The sequence below is a fragment of the Halichoerus grypus genome, chromosome 5 (assembly GCF_964656455.1).
Source record: "Halichoerus grypus chromosome 5, mHalGry1.hap1.1, whole genome shotgun sequence".
NCBI classification, from domain to species: Eukaryota; Metazoa; Chordata; class Mammalia; order Carnivora; family Phocidae; genus Halichoerus; species Halichoerus grypus.
In genome coordinates, this window is record NC_135716.1 from 9,325,191 (window position 1) to 9,344,086 (window position 18,896).

Genomic DNA, 18,896 nt, shown 5'->3' on the forward strand with positions numbered 1-18,896 from the left:
GCAATGAGGGATAAGAAGAAAAGGAAACACCGTGGTTGGCATTTCTTAAGGGTTCAAAAGAAAGAGACGAAGTATGATTCCTCAGTGTGAGAATTCTACACAGAGCTCTCTTACCCTTATCATCTGTTACTTCAAAATATTGTAAAATGTTCACTATCGACATCCCCTACTATAATCCCGGTCTGAAACTCATGCATTACTTAACTGATATTTACTTGTGTGGAAAACAAGGGATTGCCTTCATTGTTCTAGGTCTGCCTAGGTCTGGTGTCTTTTACACTTGATTCCGAACAAGTGTAACAAGCAAACTTAACAAGAAATATAATCCACCCTAAAACTGGTTATTAGGCTTAATGGAAACAAATAGCATTCAGAAATATTGAGAAGATTTGACAATGATCTTTGCTGAATTTCATAGAATTTTCATACATGCAATTCTACTATCATCATCTGTCAACTGATTCCTCAGGACCCTTTCTGAATTAGTATGGTCAAAGTCCTGTAATGGTCAAGTTAAACTGTGGCTATAATTACTGAGTAGAACAAATCTATTACCAAGAACAAAAATTATTTTCATCTTCTCTGAACTCTTATAATGCTTTATTGCCTCATCTGAGAATACCAGCATTTTAACACTGTTACTGGTTATCTCCCACTTATACAAGACTGTTCAAAGTAGCAATATCTATGGATTCTGGACCAAATCCACAACCCATTAAGAACCAAATACTGACCAAAGAGGTTGGTTGTACAATGAATATACTGGGTCAGTTCCCTACAGTATCAACTCTTGAGTGTTGTCAAAACACAAAAAGAATATGAGAAATCTAAGGTGGGAATTACCATTACAGATGAATTGCTATACTAGCTCACCTGTTTTACATGGGCAGGTCCTGATTCGCTCACTACATCAGGAGACCACAATGCCCTGAGACTGTATGCAAAATGCCATAGTTCATATAGCTGCGAACCAGTAGTCTCTTGAGGGGGAGTTACCAATTTCAATCAGATTTTCAAAGGGGTCCATGACTAAAAACAAAAATCTTTCTGGAAGGCAAGATTATCTATTAACACTCATAATATAGGTACTCCATTATCCTTGGAAGGAAAAAGAAATAATGGGCATGCAGCTATTAAAAAAAAATTATATTCAATATATTAACACTAAAACAATTAAAGATTATTTGAGCTCATTCTGATTTGTCATCTATTTGGATATATCCAGATCTTTACTTATATTGATAAAGAAAAGTCAACCATGAGGAAATGACAAGAGAAATTCCTTGACACACTTATGGCCTAGGACCTCCTGCACTTAAGCCACCAGGCAGAGTTGTTAACTACTCGTTGATAGGTAACAATCCACTGAACAAGGCCAGACAACATTATTAATGTCCTAAAGACCATCAGAATTCACTCTGAGAAATAAGTGCCACATTAATCAAAAAGGGAACGTATTTTATTTTAAGGCTTATTTATTTGAGAGAGAGAGAACACAAGCGGGGATGGGGGATAGAGGGAGAGAGAGAATCCTAAGCAGACTCAATCTCATGACCCTGACATCATGACCTAAGCTGAAGTCAAGAGTCCTATGCTTAACCAACTGAGCCAGCCCAGTGACCCCCACCCCAACAAAAAGGCAAAGTATTTTAAAAATTTGTCCCTTGGGGCGCCTGGGTGGCTCAGTCGTTAAGCGTCTGCCTTCGGCTCAGGTCATGATCCCAGGGTCCTGGGATCGAGCCCCGCATTGGGCTCCCTGCTCGGCGGGAAGCCTGCTTCTCCCTCCCCCACTCCCCCTTCTTGTGTTCCCTCTCGCTGTGTCTCTCTCTGTCAAATTTAAAAAAAAAAAAAATTGTCCCAATAGTTATTCAAATTATGTATTTTAAGTAACAGTCATTTGTTTATATTGATAGAATAAAATTTCTATATACATAACTTTAAAAATTGACAGTTCTTCATTCATTTAACCCAATAAACACTGAGTCTCTAATTCACTGTATGCCAAACACTAAAGTAGGAATAAAGCTACAAATAAAAGTATTATTCCAATCAATAAACTCAAATTCAGGAAGGAGGGTAGAGAAAAAGAGAATCAAATAAGTGAACACAATTACAATACAATGTTATAGCTCTAAGAGTAAAGATATATTATAGTAGTACACAGAAAGAATACCTAAATTAGATGTTCTCCTAGATAAAGTAGGTCTCTAATTTGTAAATAGTGAAACACACTTGAAATCTGACTTACACATAATCTAAATGTTAGAGAAATTTAGGGAGTTAGGATTAACAACTCAAGACACTTCTGTGTATAAGGACTTCATAAGCAGGAAACTAATGTGTGTCATAAAAAATGACTAAAACACATTCGAAGAACTAGAAATACAGAGGTAAGAACTCCCTCACATACAAATGTCAGGAGGAGGATTATTTGCCAAATAATAAAAATTAATGTAGAATGTAATCCAAAACAAACATAATATTCTTATAACACAGTAACCTTTTAAAATTTTAGCTTCCCGGAAGCACTTTCAATTTATATTACGCTTTGTAATTTTCAAAAGCATTCTCTCACCCATTCAACTTACTGATTAAACTACAAGAACAATGTCATCTAGTATTATTATAGTATTTTTAGAGGAAGTGCTTTTAGGTACCGCATGTTAATTTGTTTCACACTTGAAGAACATACTGAAAACAAAACTCTTTTGATTAATTCAAACTTGACATTCCAAAATGAAGTACAAAAGAATCTAGACTTTCCAGAACATTCAGATAATAGCTTATATGTCAAAATCACATCTTCTCCAACACTGAATTCTAAGCGTCCCATGACATCATCCCTCATGTCCTCTTTTCAGGGGCATCCACCCTCAGGACACATGTCCAGTACAAGCTGCCAGACCACCCTGCTGCCTAACTGTCCACAACCTTTGCAGGAAAGAACGGGTAAGATCCGAGTTAGCCACGTGTTTTCCTTTAGAACCTTGATACTGCCACCTTTCAAATTAAGGTTTCATTTCAGATCCCTGGATTCAAACTCCTACTGCTGTCTATCTCCCTAGCACCTCAATCTCCTGCCATGCCTACATTCATTCAGTCAGTTCTAACCAATCAAAGTGCCTACACCTACCTTTCTACTCATTACCATCTTCCACCATAAGAATCAATTAGACTATCAAGAATTCCTTTCCTACTCTATCCAAAAAATGCCAGTATCTTACCAAAAGTTTGTGTATTTCATATACTTTGTTCAGACTAACAGGACCAAACTCCTCGTTACTTAATTTTGTCACAAAACTCTAAACTCTAGCAGGTTGACATCCACTTAGTTTCTATTTCTTAATATTTAGCACTTAGAAAATTATTTTACTACCACAGGTAGTTATAGGTGGTTTATATACCTATTGATACAAGTTTTAAGGATTTACACTGACTCCTCTCTACTTAAAATAACCAATATTCATGCTGTTATTTTAATTAAAGCTAACATTTACTAAGTGCCTCTGATGTGGCAAAAACCATGATAAGCTTTTAATAAGCACCATCTTGCTTAATCCTCAAAGAACCTTTCCGAGTTAGGTACTATTATTGCTCCCAGTTATTAAAGAGAGGTCACAAAGGCTCTGAACAGTTAAGTAACTTGCTCAAGTAAAAACAGGTATTTAAGCAGTAGATCTCTGAACTGAGGTTTGTCTGTCCTTAAAGACTGTGCTTACATTCAATATATATTCTGGTCTTGCCAACTGATGATTTTCAGCTCCTATCACACTTACTGCAGTGTTTCAAATATAGGGTGCTCTTACCAAGAGGTACTGAAAACAAAAATAATATGAAAGTCAGATTATATCATGTTTTTCTTGCAAATTCAATTTTATATAAGTGCTTTTGATACAAAATGCCTAAAATTGGTTTTTGTTAGCCCAAAGAGTATAGAAAACAGATTTCATTATACAGAACAAAATAAACATCTCCCTATACATAAAAACGCTCTTGTTTTATTATTAAAATTTCTCAAAACAAAAGGTATACTGTATCTCAACTGTGCTTAAGTATGAAACATCACATTAAAATCAAAGAGTCTGAGAAAAGAAAGTAGCTTAACTTTTAGGGTGTTTCAAAATTGTTATAAAATAAATTTAAAAATTAAGATAGGAATCAAGGGGCGGCTGGGTGGCTCAGTTGGTCAGGCATCCAACTCTCGGTTTTGGCTCAAGATCTTGCAGTACTGAGATCGAGCCCTGCATGGGGCTCCATGCTGAGTGTGGAACCTGCTTAAGATTCTCTCTCTCCTTTCCCTCTGCCCCTCCCAACCCCCAAATATAGGAATCTAGAGTATGATTTGTTATAGAACTAAGAAAAACACTAAGTGACTTTAAAAATAATATTTACTAACCTAGTTCGACAAATATAATCCTACACTTAGTTTTTGCCTCATTAAGTCACAATTCATTTGCCAAAATTTTCTAGAATAGTAACCACATCTCATGATATCCCCAAAACTTTGGGTTCATTCTTTACCAACCTGCCAAAATTCAACAAGCTTTGCTGGGTATCTTTAGGAATAAAATCATTTCATGTAAGCAGCTTTGTTACCTTACCTAACCATGATGAACTAGAACAGATTCATTTTTAATTAAAGAGGGTTAGCTTTTTGGCAATGAAAAAATACTTTTAAGACACATCGAGTATTAAATATCCAAATTTTCTTCAAATTCACTGCAACAATTCTCTCAAAGTTGAGTTAATTATAGTTACTGAAATAATGTAATACTGGTATACCAATTTCCAATTTAATAAAAAGAAAAGTTCTATTTGTTGACTAATGATCTATGGAAGGTAATAGTAGGAACAGTCAATAGTTCTTCAAAATAAAAAGTCATACAAAAATACTAAAAACTAGGAACCTTATGAAGAATAGCAAAACTAAGCTGTCTTTTCAATATCAGTTAATTTGTTTTGAAATTTCAGGACTCTGAGAACAAACTGGGGGTTCTAGAGGGGAGGGGGGTGGGAGGGATGGGTTAGCCCGGTGATGGGTATTAAAGAGGGCACATACTGAATGGAGCATTGGGTGTTATACACAAACAATGAATCATGGAACACTACATCAAAAACTAATGATGTAATGTATGGTGATTAACATAACAATAAAAAATGTAATAAAAAAATGAGAAAAAAATTTTATACTACTGATATTTAAAACTTAGTATTTTCTTCCTCACTTAAAATATCAACTAAAAACAAAATTAAAAACTTTTCAGCATCTGTAGATACCAGTTCTGTCTACGCAGCAAAACTAGAACTGCTGAACATTTTTTTAGTAGAGTTGATTACCACCCGATAAATTATTTCCCAATTAATGGCTCTGATCAACTCCCCATCACAAAATAAAGCATCATCTACTTTGATGTGGCAAGTGTAAAATCTCACAATACACAGTGATAAAATTTAGCAGGAACAATGTCACGAACAGTTGGATGCATGCGATATACAACCACTGACCTTCAACCAAATGTCAGATAAGCAAATAAAACCATCTTCTCTTTCAGTCCAACCCCTGCCATTAAATGAGTACACACACACGCACCTGCACACACACGCACCTGCACACACACACACACACACACACACACACAATAAGCCCAAGGTCCTGAACTTTACACTACTATACATTTGTGAAGGAGGCTAGGAAATGATCAGCTTGAAAGCTTGATTCGAAGGTGAGCTTGAGAAGAAGAAGAGTTTCTAGGACAGACAGGCCAGAAATTAACCTGCCTTGCAAAAGCTAATTCCACGGTACAAGAATGACAGAGGCATGCTGGACTCTCAGGGCCCTTCTATACACCAGATAGATACATATCATTAGAGAAAGTCAGGAATTAAGACAGCCTATGAACACTGAGCCCATTTACTCCCTGAAGCTGAGGCTCAAACTTCAGGGCGTCCATATATGAGGCAACAGGTTATAGTAATGAGGGCATCAGACTTAAGAGTCAAAAGAACATGGCTGCCATATGACTTTTCTGACTTTTACTCCAGATGAACTGGAATAAAACAATTAACATATCCAAGCCTCAGATCTGTCATTTCTAAACTGGTAAAGATCATCCCATACATGAGGGGCTTCTTATAAAATTCAAGTGACATACTGAGTATTTCCTATATATCAGGAATCATTATAGAAGTTACAATCTCCCAATAGCAATTCAAAAGACTATTTCCCACCCTTAGCAACAAGGATCTAAATCCCAACTATCCAGCCATGTAGTGGTGAGTACAGAAATTTGAAGAGCAAGAAAACTGAAAAATATCAAAGTACAGGTAGGTCAGTATGCTCTATTTTACTGAAAAACAGAAAGAAAAAAAAAGATTTTTGAATCATGCATCACTTTGCCAAGTATTTATATTTTACTTCTTCCAACTAACATAAGTAAAAACAGACTATAAATTCAAAAATAATCCTGGATATTTCCATTGCTATCCAACTCAAAAACTTTATCTTTGGGTTAATAATTCTGTATACTCTAGACCAGTGGTCCCCAGACCAGCAGCATCAGCATCACCTGGAAACTTTTTAGAAAGGCAAATTACTGTGCCCCACTTCACACCTACTGAATCAGAAATTTTGGATGTTGGCCCAGTGACCTATGTTTAACAAACCTTTTGGGGTGAATCCCAGGAAGCTAAAAATTTGAGAATCACTCTTCTAGACTTCACCTGAATCACTTTCAAAATGACAGCATCAATGAACTTTGTAAAAGAATCAATTAGTGAACTGTTACCACATAGAAAGTTAGGGAGTTAAAGCATCCTACTAGTCAAATATACCTTTCTAAGCCAATAGTTATGATTCTAAGTAATTTCAAAATTAAACAATGAAAGTATTTAAATGAGTGGGAGAGCAGGTTGGAGAAAGGATAACAATGTGCCCAATACCACTATACTCCAACCTTCAAAACACTATTTTTGTTCCAACTAGATTCACCTTTCTCTACCTTTTCAACTCATTTTTTCTCAAAGTTCTTTCCGTTACCAGCAGTTCTGAGCAAACTATGTATGACTTCTACATTTTGTCTTACTTCTGCCTCAAATCTGTGTTATTTACCCATCCAAAAATGAGATTAAAAAATCTATCCTCCCTGAATACATGGAAAGTAGATAAAAGAAATCTGAGTTTCTAATTCAAGGGACCTGAAAGATTACCTAGTATGTCACACCCTCATCTTAAGGACATTAAAGCAGAGAACTAACTCTCCAAAGTCACATAGTTCATGGCAGAACAGCACCTAAACCCGTATCTTCTGACTTCCAGTTAAACTTACTTTTTCCAAAATTCCTTTTCTCTCACCTTCCGAGAAAACTAAGATAAGCAAAAAAACTGAGCAAAGAAAAAGCTCTATAGAAAATTAATCAATGTAACAAAAGGAAGAACAGAGTAAGAACAAGAATCAGGTGTGTTTTATAATGAATACAGGTATTCTGACCCATGTCTACCCTTGCTTTCAACATTTTTTGAGGGAAGAGGAGGGAGAAAGAGATCTTTACTGTTAAAAGTTTATAGGGCTCTTATTGGTGAAAATCTTAAAAATTAAGTAACTACAGTGTTTGTGCACTGATGCAGACCTGCTTGATGATTAAACAGAGCTGACTTAGATCTTAAGATTCAAAATTTGTGAGTTTCTGGATATAAAAAAATCTCAGAATTAAAAAAAAAAACACACACATCATAGAGATTTCAATTTGAAATTCTCTGCTAAAAGAGTCCTTAATCTGGAGTCCACGGATAAGTTTTCTGTGACTACCCATAATATATAATTCAATATTTCTGGTATATAAATATGATTGTACATTTTTCTGAGTCTACAGCTCTAATTAGGTTTTCAAAGGTAGGTAGTGACTCAAAGTAAGAATCTTTTTCAAATATACAGTTAGGAAAACCCAATATACAAAAATTTTATTCATATTAGCAAAAGATTTCCTATTTTAAAAGTGTTCACCTAAGGTTTCTACAAATTTCAAACTCACCTAATGTAATTTAAAAATGAGACTGGTTTTTAAATTTGATCCACATACTACTTTTCAGGAGCACTCTTCTACTCCAAATACAGATAACACAACTTATTTCTATTAATGTTTGCCTTTGAGTAGCTAAATTCAATTAGAAAAAAAGCAACCCTTTTTATTCAGAAAATAGTGTACTTTTACTCAAATTAGAAAAATTTGTACTTGCTACAATCTAAATTTCCTCAAATTTCCCACACTATTATAATTCTGGTCATGAACATTTTAAAAACTCACATTTGCAAATGTTCCATACAGTTCAAAAAACTCCCAAACAGCATTTGCCAATTCAAATTTACACTGTTCTATCCAACTCTGATACTTGGAGACATCTCCACATTTTTTTTTTTTTCATTTTCCTTTCCTTTAGATCTAGAAGAGAATTAAATAGAAATATTCCCCAAAAAAGGTCAGAAGAGCATAACTCATCTGAATGTTTTAAATTAACTCTGTATTTCAAATTTCACATTACTTGATTTGTTTTGTTTTCATAACTAAGTCACTTGTTATAGAGTAACTATTTGAATTTCATTCAAAAGACAGAAGTTATATCAGTAGTCCAAACCAGTCTGATTTGATCACTTTTCTCACTGAACAATATTCAGAGTGATTAGATATAATACTTGCAAAGCAGAAAGAAAAAGATTTTATCATTACCTCAAAAAGATGGTTTATAGCAGGTTGCAATGATATGATTTTCCTTCTACATTCCAGGCCATTCTCATGTCAATACTAAAGCTACGTTTAAAAACTTAACACACTTAAGTCTTCAGATCCTCAAAGATTTCTTTTTCACCTCTCCCTCTTCCCTTGCATTTACCTCACTGCTTTATACTTATGTACTATTTTATAGAATTTGAGGCAAATTTAAATACATTATTTGATCCTTGAAATAATCCCCTAAGTAAAGGCCAGTAACACTGCTTCCATTTTACTGATAAGCCAACTGAGGTCCAGAGGGTGCCCATATCTATAGGACCAGCAAGTGACAGTCTGACTTTGAACTTGCCTCTTGTCTTTAGAATCCACTTACAGTATCTCCAATAGAACTTCAACTCTAAACTTTCTCTTTCCCCAAATATACTACTGTATCAACAATCTGTTTCCTTTTTCAATCTTATGATGTCACTGCATTCAAGAGATTATAAATGTGATATGTCATCATTTGAATGTCAGGGATATGATAGAAAATATGATGGAGGTAAGATCAAAGATGGTTGATTATGCTATCTGTAAACATTAGCCTATTAAAAGTCTTTTGAAAGACTTTTAAAAAAGACTGTTGAGAAAGAAATTAAGCAGTATGTTTTAAGTAAAACTACAACATTTTTAAAAACTAAGCAAACCCTCCCCCCAAAAAAATAAAATAAAATAAAAACTAAGAAACTTAACACTACTTAGCAGGAGTTAGGTTTAGTCAGTAGAGGAAATCCAAAAACCACATATTGGACCTGAAGATGCCTGGCCTCTCAGTGGCTTCTTAGGGCCCACATTCATTAGTTATCGGTAAATAATCAAACCATCAATGAGTTTTCTGACATAACTTTCAAGTGATTTTGAAAACAAAAAGTAATCACTACTTTAAAAAACGTACAGTGTATTTTCAAGGATGAAGTATCTTTCTGAACTTTGAAGAATATGTCATATGGTTTGCTCAAGCAGTAATAATGTCCTTTCCATAAGAAAATTAGATTGCATGTTCCTATTAAATCAAATCTACCCCAAATCTGAAAGTGGAAACTTAACTTCAGTTTATTTCGGCCCACTTAATTTAGAGTTTACCCTTTTCTTTCCAGGGCACACAGTAAAAACTCTTTTCCTTTTTTATATAGGAAACATCTTTTACATATAGGACAAGTTGACATTTTGAGTTATCCACTATCACAACTTTCCCTCTGCCCTTCTCTGTAAAAGGTAACCTATCAACACATGCTGTCATTTCCTTCACAACGGATATGTGGCTTACTGGCAATGTCTTGCATGCAGAGACAGTAAGCACTAGCTGCACTCCTGCTTGTCCCTCCCTGCTCATTGCCTGTAACAGTTCAAAAGACATTTACGTCAAATAAGAACTCAATACTTTTCCAACTGTACTGAATAAATGTGGAAGTTTAAGCATTCTTTATGGACGCAACAGAAGAGAATAGGAAAGAAAATAGGGAGGGGGGGTGGGAGAGAGAGGAATCATTTCAGTTATATTTTCAGTGATTAACTATTTTGCTCCTCACAAAAATAGTAAAGTTTCTCAACACTTGAATAATCCTTCTACACTTTTACCTGATATTAAAGAAAAGATCTGCAGCATTTATATGAAATACAGAATGGCCCTTAACAAATGTAATGATATGAAGAATATAGTTTATTATCTTATTTAAAAGTAAAACCTGTTAAGAGTACGGTGTCTCATAGAACTTCTCTTGCGCCCACACAAAACGAAATAAATCTTAGTAATTAGTTGTCCTACAGTAAAGTACGTTAATACTAAATGAAAGGGATTGCTCAAGACTAGCTAGTTCTTGAAACTACCGACATTAATAAAGTCACAATAAAAGAATTATTTCTTTCAACTACCTAGAATATGTATATACAATACTCTTAATTCCTTAATTCCAACTGTAGCAGGATGTTAAAATCTTCATATAAATGAGCTCATAAAAATCAAGTTACTGACAAGTTTCAGTGATTACCATATGTGATTATTTTGGCTGATGTTACCTTAAGGAGACCATCACTACTAGGGTCATTAAAATGAAAGCTAAACTTCATTAATGAGTATAGACGCCTGTTACCACCCTACCTAAGCACTTAGAAATTTCCTTGGTGTGAAGCATAAGACAATGAAAAAACTTCAGCTACAACTATCATTTTTTTTCCTCAAATTCCAAATACTCTAAAAGCACATTCAGTCTTGATTTTTAAAGTAGTTCTCTTTTATAATCTTTTTATTTCAACTACTGGATCATCAATTTGACAGCTGTTGAATCAGAAAACATTTCACCACTGAAAGCAAATTTCTTACTAATACCGAAATTATGTTAATTTCCCTTTAAACCTCTAAGAAAACTAATAAACCGTGTGCTCCTCCAACACTGGAAGCTATTTCAATTGCAACTTTGTCAGTTTGGAAGCCTAAGAATATATGTTAATATGAATTAACTAGTGATTCAAAAGCCAGTAATTAAAAAAAAAGATTAATTAAGATTAGCATCAAAGAAGTATCATTTCTCAGACCACACGGAGACTTAACAGCGTGCCTTTGAGTGAAAAGCTTCTTTTGGTCAAATGAGAATCAAAGATAGCCAATTACTGACGAAACCGGCATCTTTTGCTGTATGGTCTAATGCAGCGCTTCTCAATCAGGAGCATGTGTGCTCCCCCAGTGAACACTCCACCACGTCTGGAAATAATTTTTAGCGTCAGGACTACGTGGGGTGCAACTGCCTGGTCCCAGGTGCTTCCCAAGCCCCACCTGAAGTACTATGTACACTCTCCACCTGATGAGACTAACAATTAAGTCCCCTAAAAAGAACTACCGTCTGAGATGCACATTATAGGCATAGGGCCAAACAACTGCCTTCCACGTCAAACTGTAGTTTCAAAATGTCCCAGAGCAGCGCCCAAGACAGAGCGGGTTAACCTGGGTATCGGGGACATGTGCAGAATTCTAAAGCCACATATTAAGAGACAAAAACCCCAGACCAGTCTAAAGTCAAATATCATGACTAAACAAGATTTCTTTGCCTGCCATTGCCAACTCAGGAAGTTGACTTAATGCAAATCAATCAAGAGCAAATTTGCAAAATACCCACTGTGTTTTTAAAGGAGTTATAGTGAGAGAAAATGTCAAAAAGCCTGGTAGATGAAGTCCTGGAGTCTGAAGCCTGAAGCCACAAGATCACTCATCAAAATAAATGGGCTTCAGGAGAGCCGAGACAACCCCTCCCCAGAGAGGAACTCTCAAATGCCCATCTCAGGTAGGGAGCTGAGAATGGCAATAACAGACTTCCTCCCAGGGACAAGGACTAGAGGGCAGTTAAAGGGAATGAGGAAAGCATTCCCTAAGAGAAAGAGGAAATCCTTGTCATTCCTACTGTGGCCTAGTGACCCCTGTGTGTTGTTCCCTCTTCTCTCCTTTCCAGGTGGTGGTTTTATCCCTATACTATTTATTAGGCGTATATTAGCAGCTTAAATTCACTACTTAACACACATGGCCAGAACAGAAGAAATAAAAAAAGGTCTGAAAATACTGCCCACTTAGTATGGGACAGTAACAACCTGCCTTTAGTTCACTACCCGCTGGGGAAAGAGGAGGTAAACTAGTTTTTTATTTTAGATGGGATAGTGAATAGTGACTGTGCTAACCATCAACATACTCTGTATTTTGAAAGATCACCTCCGACACAGGCCAAGAAAACAGATTTACATCAAGTTTTAGCCAAATCTTGGGAAGCTGGTTATCTAAATTAATTCCCTCCCTCCCACCACCACTCTAGCTCATATTAAGTACACAAGAGTATTGACACTCTCTTTATACCTCATATTCTAGATAATTATTTTCAGTTCTCAAACACCTTAAAATGATTCTGAAAAAATAGCTTTGAAATGCTAAACTTACACAGTCTGCCAAAGAGCAGGAAAACTAAAAAACAATGTCTATGTGTATTCAAAATGTGAATACATTAAAGTTTCTGCCACTGTCAAAAGAACAGCAACTGACCAACATGTGTAAGACTACCAATATCGTGGTTTCGGTCAAGAGCTCCATATTCTCCATACCATTTTTGTAAGTAGTCCAGTGCCTCCAAACGAGCACCGATCTCAAAAGTGATTCCAGGACGATTTGGGGGCTTTTTACTCATCTTGAGATCCTATTCTTCAGTATTCTCTTTTCACTACCTCAAGAGGGAAAAAAAAAAAAAAAAAGTTAGATTCTAATGCATAAAATGCATAGGGAATAAAACAGAATTTTAAAAGCATTGCATGAGAAGTTAAAATAACTGCCAAATTTTAAAGAAATTTGAATGATGATTACAAATATCTGTATGTAAAGTACTAAATACTTTGCAAGCAATCTTGATCATGAATCAAGGAAAATGACATAAAAAAGAACTACTTAAAAAGAAGAACAGCTGGGCATTAAAACTTGCTAATGGCTAAAATGCTTCAAATTTTAACTTGAAAATACCCCAGAAAATTCTCCACACCAGCTGAAAACAGTTTTCTGTCTCTGAAAACTCAAGACACCTGAGTGTTCTGGAATATGACTACTGAAATTCTTAAGAGTACAAATTAATGAAGTTTTTCAACCAATATTTGAGTGCCTCATAGTATACAACACTAAATAAGACACTAAAGAGCATATAAAGGGGCAGTAGACACTCCTCTGCCAGTGACAACATCAATAATTCTTGTGAGTAGGATTTTTCGTTAGCTATGATTTCCTACTTTGGTAGCAAATGATTCAATAAGTTTAATTTAACATATAAAGTTGCAACAGAAATTTCTTCCTTATACTTCACAGTCAATATGCAATAATGATGTGGATTTTTTCAACTGCAAATTTATTTCTACTCTATTTCAATATAGTCAGTGCTCACACTGACAAATAAAAGTGGTCGTAATATTCAAACAAACAAAAAACTACAAAGGAGTATCTATTCCTCTCTACATCATTGACACGCACACTCTTCACTCTCCTTTTGGCCACGCTGGACACCCAGAACACCTGAGGTAGCCTTTTTCACGGACTAGTACTTGAGGAATATGAATGCACTTTAAGACAGGCTAAATCAAAATATGACAGGTAATCAGGAATGCAAACCTACTGTTACTGGGGGGAAAAAGAGCGATCCCTGAAACCTTTTTGATATTTAGAATTACTAACAGGACTATGCTCTCTCCCGGGTTAAAAAAGAAAATACACAACTACAGCATTTTTTTAATGGTTTGCTCACAATTCAAAAGGGACAAAACATAACAGGAAAAATAAAAACAAACTGTCCTTTCCTCTTTGAAAGAATCTAATTAGTAAGGGGTAAATAACACCAATACTTGCCATAGAAATATGTAAAGTCAAGCCTAAATACTCATGGGGGGTTGGGGGGACTATCCTCTGGCCATGTCAAGAACAAAGATCAGTTCATTAAAGTTAACAGGACGCTAGGCCAGAGGGTATTTCGTGTAAAAGGAAAGAAAGCATGAATATTTTTTAAAAAGTCTGGTCAGCGTGTAACATATTAGGCAGTTACTTAAATATCTGTGTAGAAATCTAATCAAACTTTTCTACTTTCTTCACAAGAAGAACTTAGTAAGAGGTGTTTACCAGTTACACTATTTTCTATAATCAAACATCGAACCCATAAATGTGGAGTTAAGACATATAAACTCCCAGGGATACTTCGGGATGAGGCACAATTTCCTTTTCCCTGGGTGGAGAAAGGAGGATGAATAGGGATTTGAATTAAGGAAAAGGCGAAGTAAGACAGTCTATGGGGGGGGGGGGGGGGGCCTTGAAGCAAAAAGAGAAAAGGGGACAGAGAGAACGCGGAGGAACATAAACAGAAAAGAACGCAAACAAGAATGGCAAAAATATATCTGGATGGTTAACGTTGCAAGAGATGACAACTGGAAGGGAGAAGAAAATTAGCAGGAAGACACAACACCAAGAAAGTGAAGAAGAAAAGGTCAGAGAATGGCCCCGGGGCCAAAGCAGGTAGGTGGTTGATGCGGGGCGGGAGGGGTTGGCAGAGACAGACAGGAAGGGCTCAGACCAGGCTGGCGGGGAGCGGGAGAAGCCTCCAGGTTTGACAGCCGTCCGGCCCTCGGCAGGGGGGAAGGAAGGGAGGAGGAGAGGGAGCGACTGCGCCCAGACAATAGGGGCGGCGAGTTAAGGGGAGGGACGCGAGAGGGGTGCGGGCCGGAGAGAGACACCAGCGCGGGGGCGTCCCGGGCGGCCAGACGGGATCCAGGCGGCCTCCAGGCCCCGCCACCGCCGCCGCCTCTTACCGACTCGGCCTCCTCTCCGCACAGCAGCCGGGCCGTCCGGGGCCGAGCCGGGGCACGAGCAGGGCGGCCAGCCCGGGCCTCCGCCTCCGCCTCCGCCCAGGCAGCGGCCGGGGAGGAAGCAGGAGGGGAGCGCGCTGGGGCCGCAGCGCCGGGTCGGGCCCGAGGTCGCGCGGGAGGTAGCAGGTCCGAGCCCTCAAGCCCGCTCAGGGTCCGCTGCCATTGCCTCCGCCTCCACCGCCGCCGCCACCGCCGGCCAGCCCTGACGCGACGCCGGGCCCAGCGACGTCAGCCGCCCGCGACGCGCCGGAAGCGGGCCTGGTCGCGTCACGTGACTGGCGAGGGTTGGGCCCGGGCTGCGCAGCCGATTGGAGAGCTGCCCTTGGGAGGCGGGGCTTTGCAGCAGTTGGCTGATGGCTAGAGGGAGGGGCGGTGATTAGCAAAAGAGAGAAAGCTGGCTCGAGGAGCCCATTAGTAGTTGTGAGGTGTTTGACCTTTGAGAGATGAGCACAGAGCCCATTGAGTATTATTATTGTCGATTTGAAAGGAAACGGGTTCCCAAAATTCCTCAATCCCAGCACCTTGGGCAAACTTTTGTAAATGCACGACACTCTTTCTTAGATATCCACCCCATTTCGTAATAAGAATAGAGCAAATGGTTATTGCCATGGTCAACAAACAGCTGTTGAGTGGACGCTTTGTGGAAGTTACTGTGTTGTTAGTACATTACATGACAACCACATTCACACAATTGTATTGCTATTTCATGAGATTCTTACAGTACAAAAGGCACATATTACTAAGCCGTGTGTGTGTTGTGCAGCTAAAGAACCTATGGGTAAATGGATGTGACTTCCCCAAGATGACCCAGCTAAGGATAAGAGAGCTACTTTTCTTGTATATCTACCATGTACCAAACTCTGTACTAAGCACAGGAGAAAGTGTCTGCACGGTAGGGGAAACCAACAAGTGAACACATTCAAAGCAATGTTGAGATGAAAATCTTTTTCCTCTCTCTTTCCAATGTACCACTCTGGATCTCAAGCTTTCTAAATGCAACATTGCATACAAATAACACTTATATTTATCATGCTTTACAGTGTGGAGTTAAAATAGCAAAGTATCTCTCTTTAAGCTTTAATTATAGTGAAATTTGGTAATTTAAACAACTATATTCATATCCTTTTATTCCAGAGACATTCATTCAGCACTTACTATGTTACTAATAGCTACTGAGCTAGACTGAGCATGGCGATATATAGAAAAGATATAAATAAGACAGTTTCTAGTGGACATTTGTCTTGTACTGGAGTTGCCCAGCATCTGAACTCCTTTTCCATGTTTGGAAAATTTACCATCATGGTTGTCATTAGTGTAGTATTCCATATATTTCTAGGATCTTCTGAACACATGAGAGGATTATACTTTCTGCCCTCCTTAGAATTATGTGTGACCATTTGATTTGCTTTGGCTAGTAAAATGAAACTGGAAGTGAACTTTGTCATTGCCAGCTGGTAGTTTTAAAAGGCAATTCACCCAGATTTCTGTCTCTAGAACAGTGATAAGCAATATTGGAGACAGCAACTGCTCTAATTACTGAGATTCTAGACAGATCGTGATAAGCCCAGAACTCACTGTTAATCTACAACTGATATGTAGTATAAGGAGAAAAATAAATATTCATTCTTTTAAGATTTTGCATGTTTGGAAGTTGTTTGTTATGCAGCATAACCTAATACAAACTGACTGATACACCCACCTTATGAGTATTGGAGGCAGAGTCAACCTCACGCTAAATAAGATGAAAATGTCAGAAGCTCCCATTCTCTGTCTCCCTTCCAGCGAAAGTGCTCTTCTGAGCTACACTTACTAGACTCTGTCCCTGAAGACTGTATGAGAAGCTGCAGATGATGTTCAAAATAAGGAAAATTTTCTCCAACAGCAGTGGCAGTACCAGGGACCAAATTTCTGATTTTCAGCCTAGAGCTAACTAACTGAACCCTGGCAGAACCCAAGCTCACCCATAAGCCAGTGAGAAAAAAATTAATATCTGTTGTTAACATCAGTGAAAATGTGAGATTGCTTGTAAATTAAATAAAATGTATACATAAAGGATAAACATAGATTCTATCCACTCTCCACCATTTGTTAAGAATTCACAAATCTACCTTGAAAATATGATTCTCCTGTATTAATTGGGACTTAATAAGGGACCCCACCAATAATACAGCTTGAAAGAAAAAAAAAAATGGAAATGAAATCTTATGTAAATGATTGCTGGCTTGTGAATTGTGCAGGTGAGTATTTTCAATGGACTTAACACCATCCACTAAAGGTCACTTTGGAAATGGGAAGGGAAACACTTTTAGTTGTCACATGATTGGGGTAGGGCACAGCTGCAATTTAGTGGGACAGAGGAGGGCTGCTAGACATCCTAAGACAGTGCAGTCCCATATCTTGAAGAATTGCCCCAGGTCATGCATGACTTTGAATGTCCCTCCAAACATTCACGTAGGTCAAAACCCTTTTCATAATTGTCTAAGCCCTGAACTCAGTTTTGCACCAAAGCACAAAGTATTTTGCAAGGTTTTAATACACACTCAACTTTTCCAGGAATGAAGTAACCGTGTAATATGAGGGAAGATTGTTCTTTTTTACAAACATGTCCAAGAGTTTATCCCATTTTTAAAAATCATGCCACCATTGGCAAAGCTACTCCTAGTATTTGAGGCACTGGTAGAATGTACCTGTATCACTCTGCATCCGTAGCTGTTACACTCAAGGTAAATCTAAATTTTGATGCAAGCACTTGACTACTACATTATGTCTCTTTGTGAGTCATGGCTGAACGCTTATGTATTGAAATGCATGTTATTTTTATTATAAATTATCTCCATAAGGTTTGTTCTTATGTTACTGTTATGTCATTATATTAATTTTTTAAATGTGTGTAGCTTGATTATACTACCTATGAATTTAATTTCAGAAAAGTCCTGAGGATATTACATAATATTAACTCACAAAGGGGGCGTTAAGTTTGATAAAACGGAAGAAAACTCACATAGGCTATCTTTGCCTCTTTTGACCATGTAGAGTCAAAGGTCAGGATCGGGGCAGGGATATAAGATGTAGAAAAGTCTAGAGATGACTCCCCAGCCACACAGTGAAGCTCTTCATTGCTATGTCCCCTCCCCTCTCTCCCACCCAACACACCCCTCATCCAGATGGTTAATGTTAGCCATCAGTCACTTCATTGCCAAATATAGAAAGAAAGAACTTACAGCTGTGTTTGAGTGGAACCAAACAAGCAGTGAGCAAATTATCTTGAAACAACTGTCCTTAGGCAGAAATCACTGAACTAAATTCTTCCAACATTAAAAATATAAATATGAAACCATTCTATCTCCTGCAATATTTGACAATTCTATATACCTATTTTAAGGGAGGAAAAAGTTACTACTAAATATCACATATTCTTTGTTACATATGACACACAAGAAAGCCTTTTTGTGTGTGTTTTTCTCTAATCTTATAATCAGCACCAAAGAAGAAAATCAAAGGAATTCAAAAAAAAAATTAAATATACTAGTTGAATAAAGACCTGAACTGTTGGAATGGACACCTGTGGCAACTCTCTATTCCAGGTGCTTAAAAATCTTTGAAAATGGCACTAGCCTCTCTTCCTTCCCATGCCAATAAAACTGCTTGTCTTATCTGTCACTCTATCCCTTTTTAACTGACCAGAAATGATAATTGTTCCAGAATTAATCTCTTGCCTTTGGACCTCTAGGCCATGTATGAACAGAATAGAGAGATACATTCTCTCCCTT

The 18,896-nt window shown here is 37.4% G+C and overlaps 1 protein-coding gene across 15 annotated transcripts in view; it reads right to left on the reverse strand.

Moving 5' to 3' along the window:
- PHF20L1 (PHD finger protein 20 like 1) overlaps positions 1-15,361 on the reverse strand; it is an 85,291-nt gene extending 69,930 nt beyond the window's left edge. For 9 of the 15 annotated variants that reach the window (XM_036091148.2, XM_036091147.2, XM_036091146.2 and 6 more), the window contains exons 1-2: positions 15,070-15,360; positions 12,841-12,960 (exon numbers count right to left, since the gene is read on the reverse strand). In XM_036091148.2, coding sequence (XP_035947041.1) covers positions 12,841-12,923 — 83 coding nt within the window. In that variant the 5' untranslated portion in view covers positions 12,924-12,960; positions 15,070-15,360. Of the gene's footprint in view, positions 1-12,840; positions 12,961-15,069 lie in introns of all 15 variants that reach the window. The other 6 variants (XM_078071988.1, XM_078071990.1, XM_036091143.2 and 3 more) reach the window with 2 other exon arrangements.
- Positions 15,362-18,896: the final 3,535 nt, after the last annotated feature.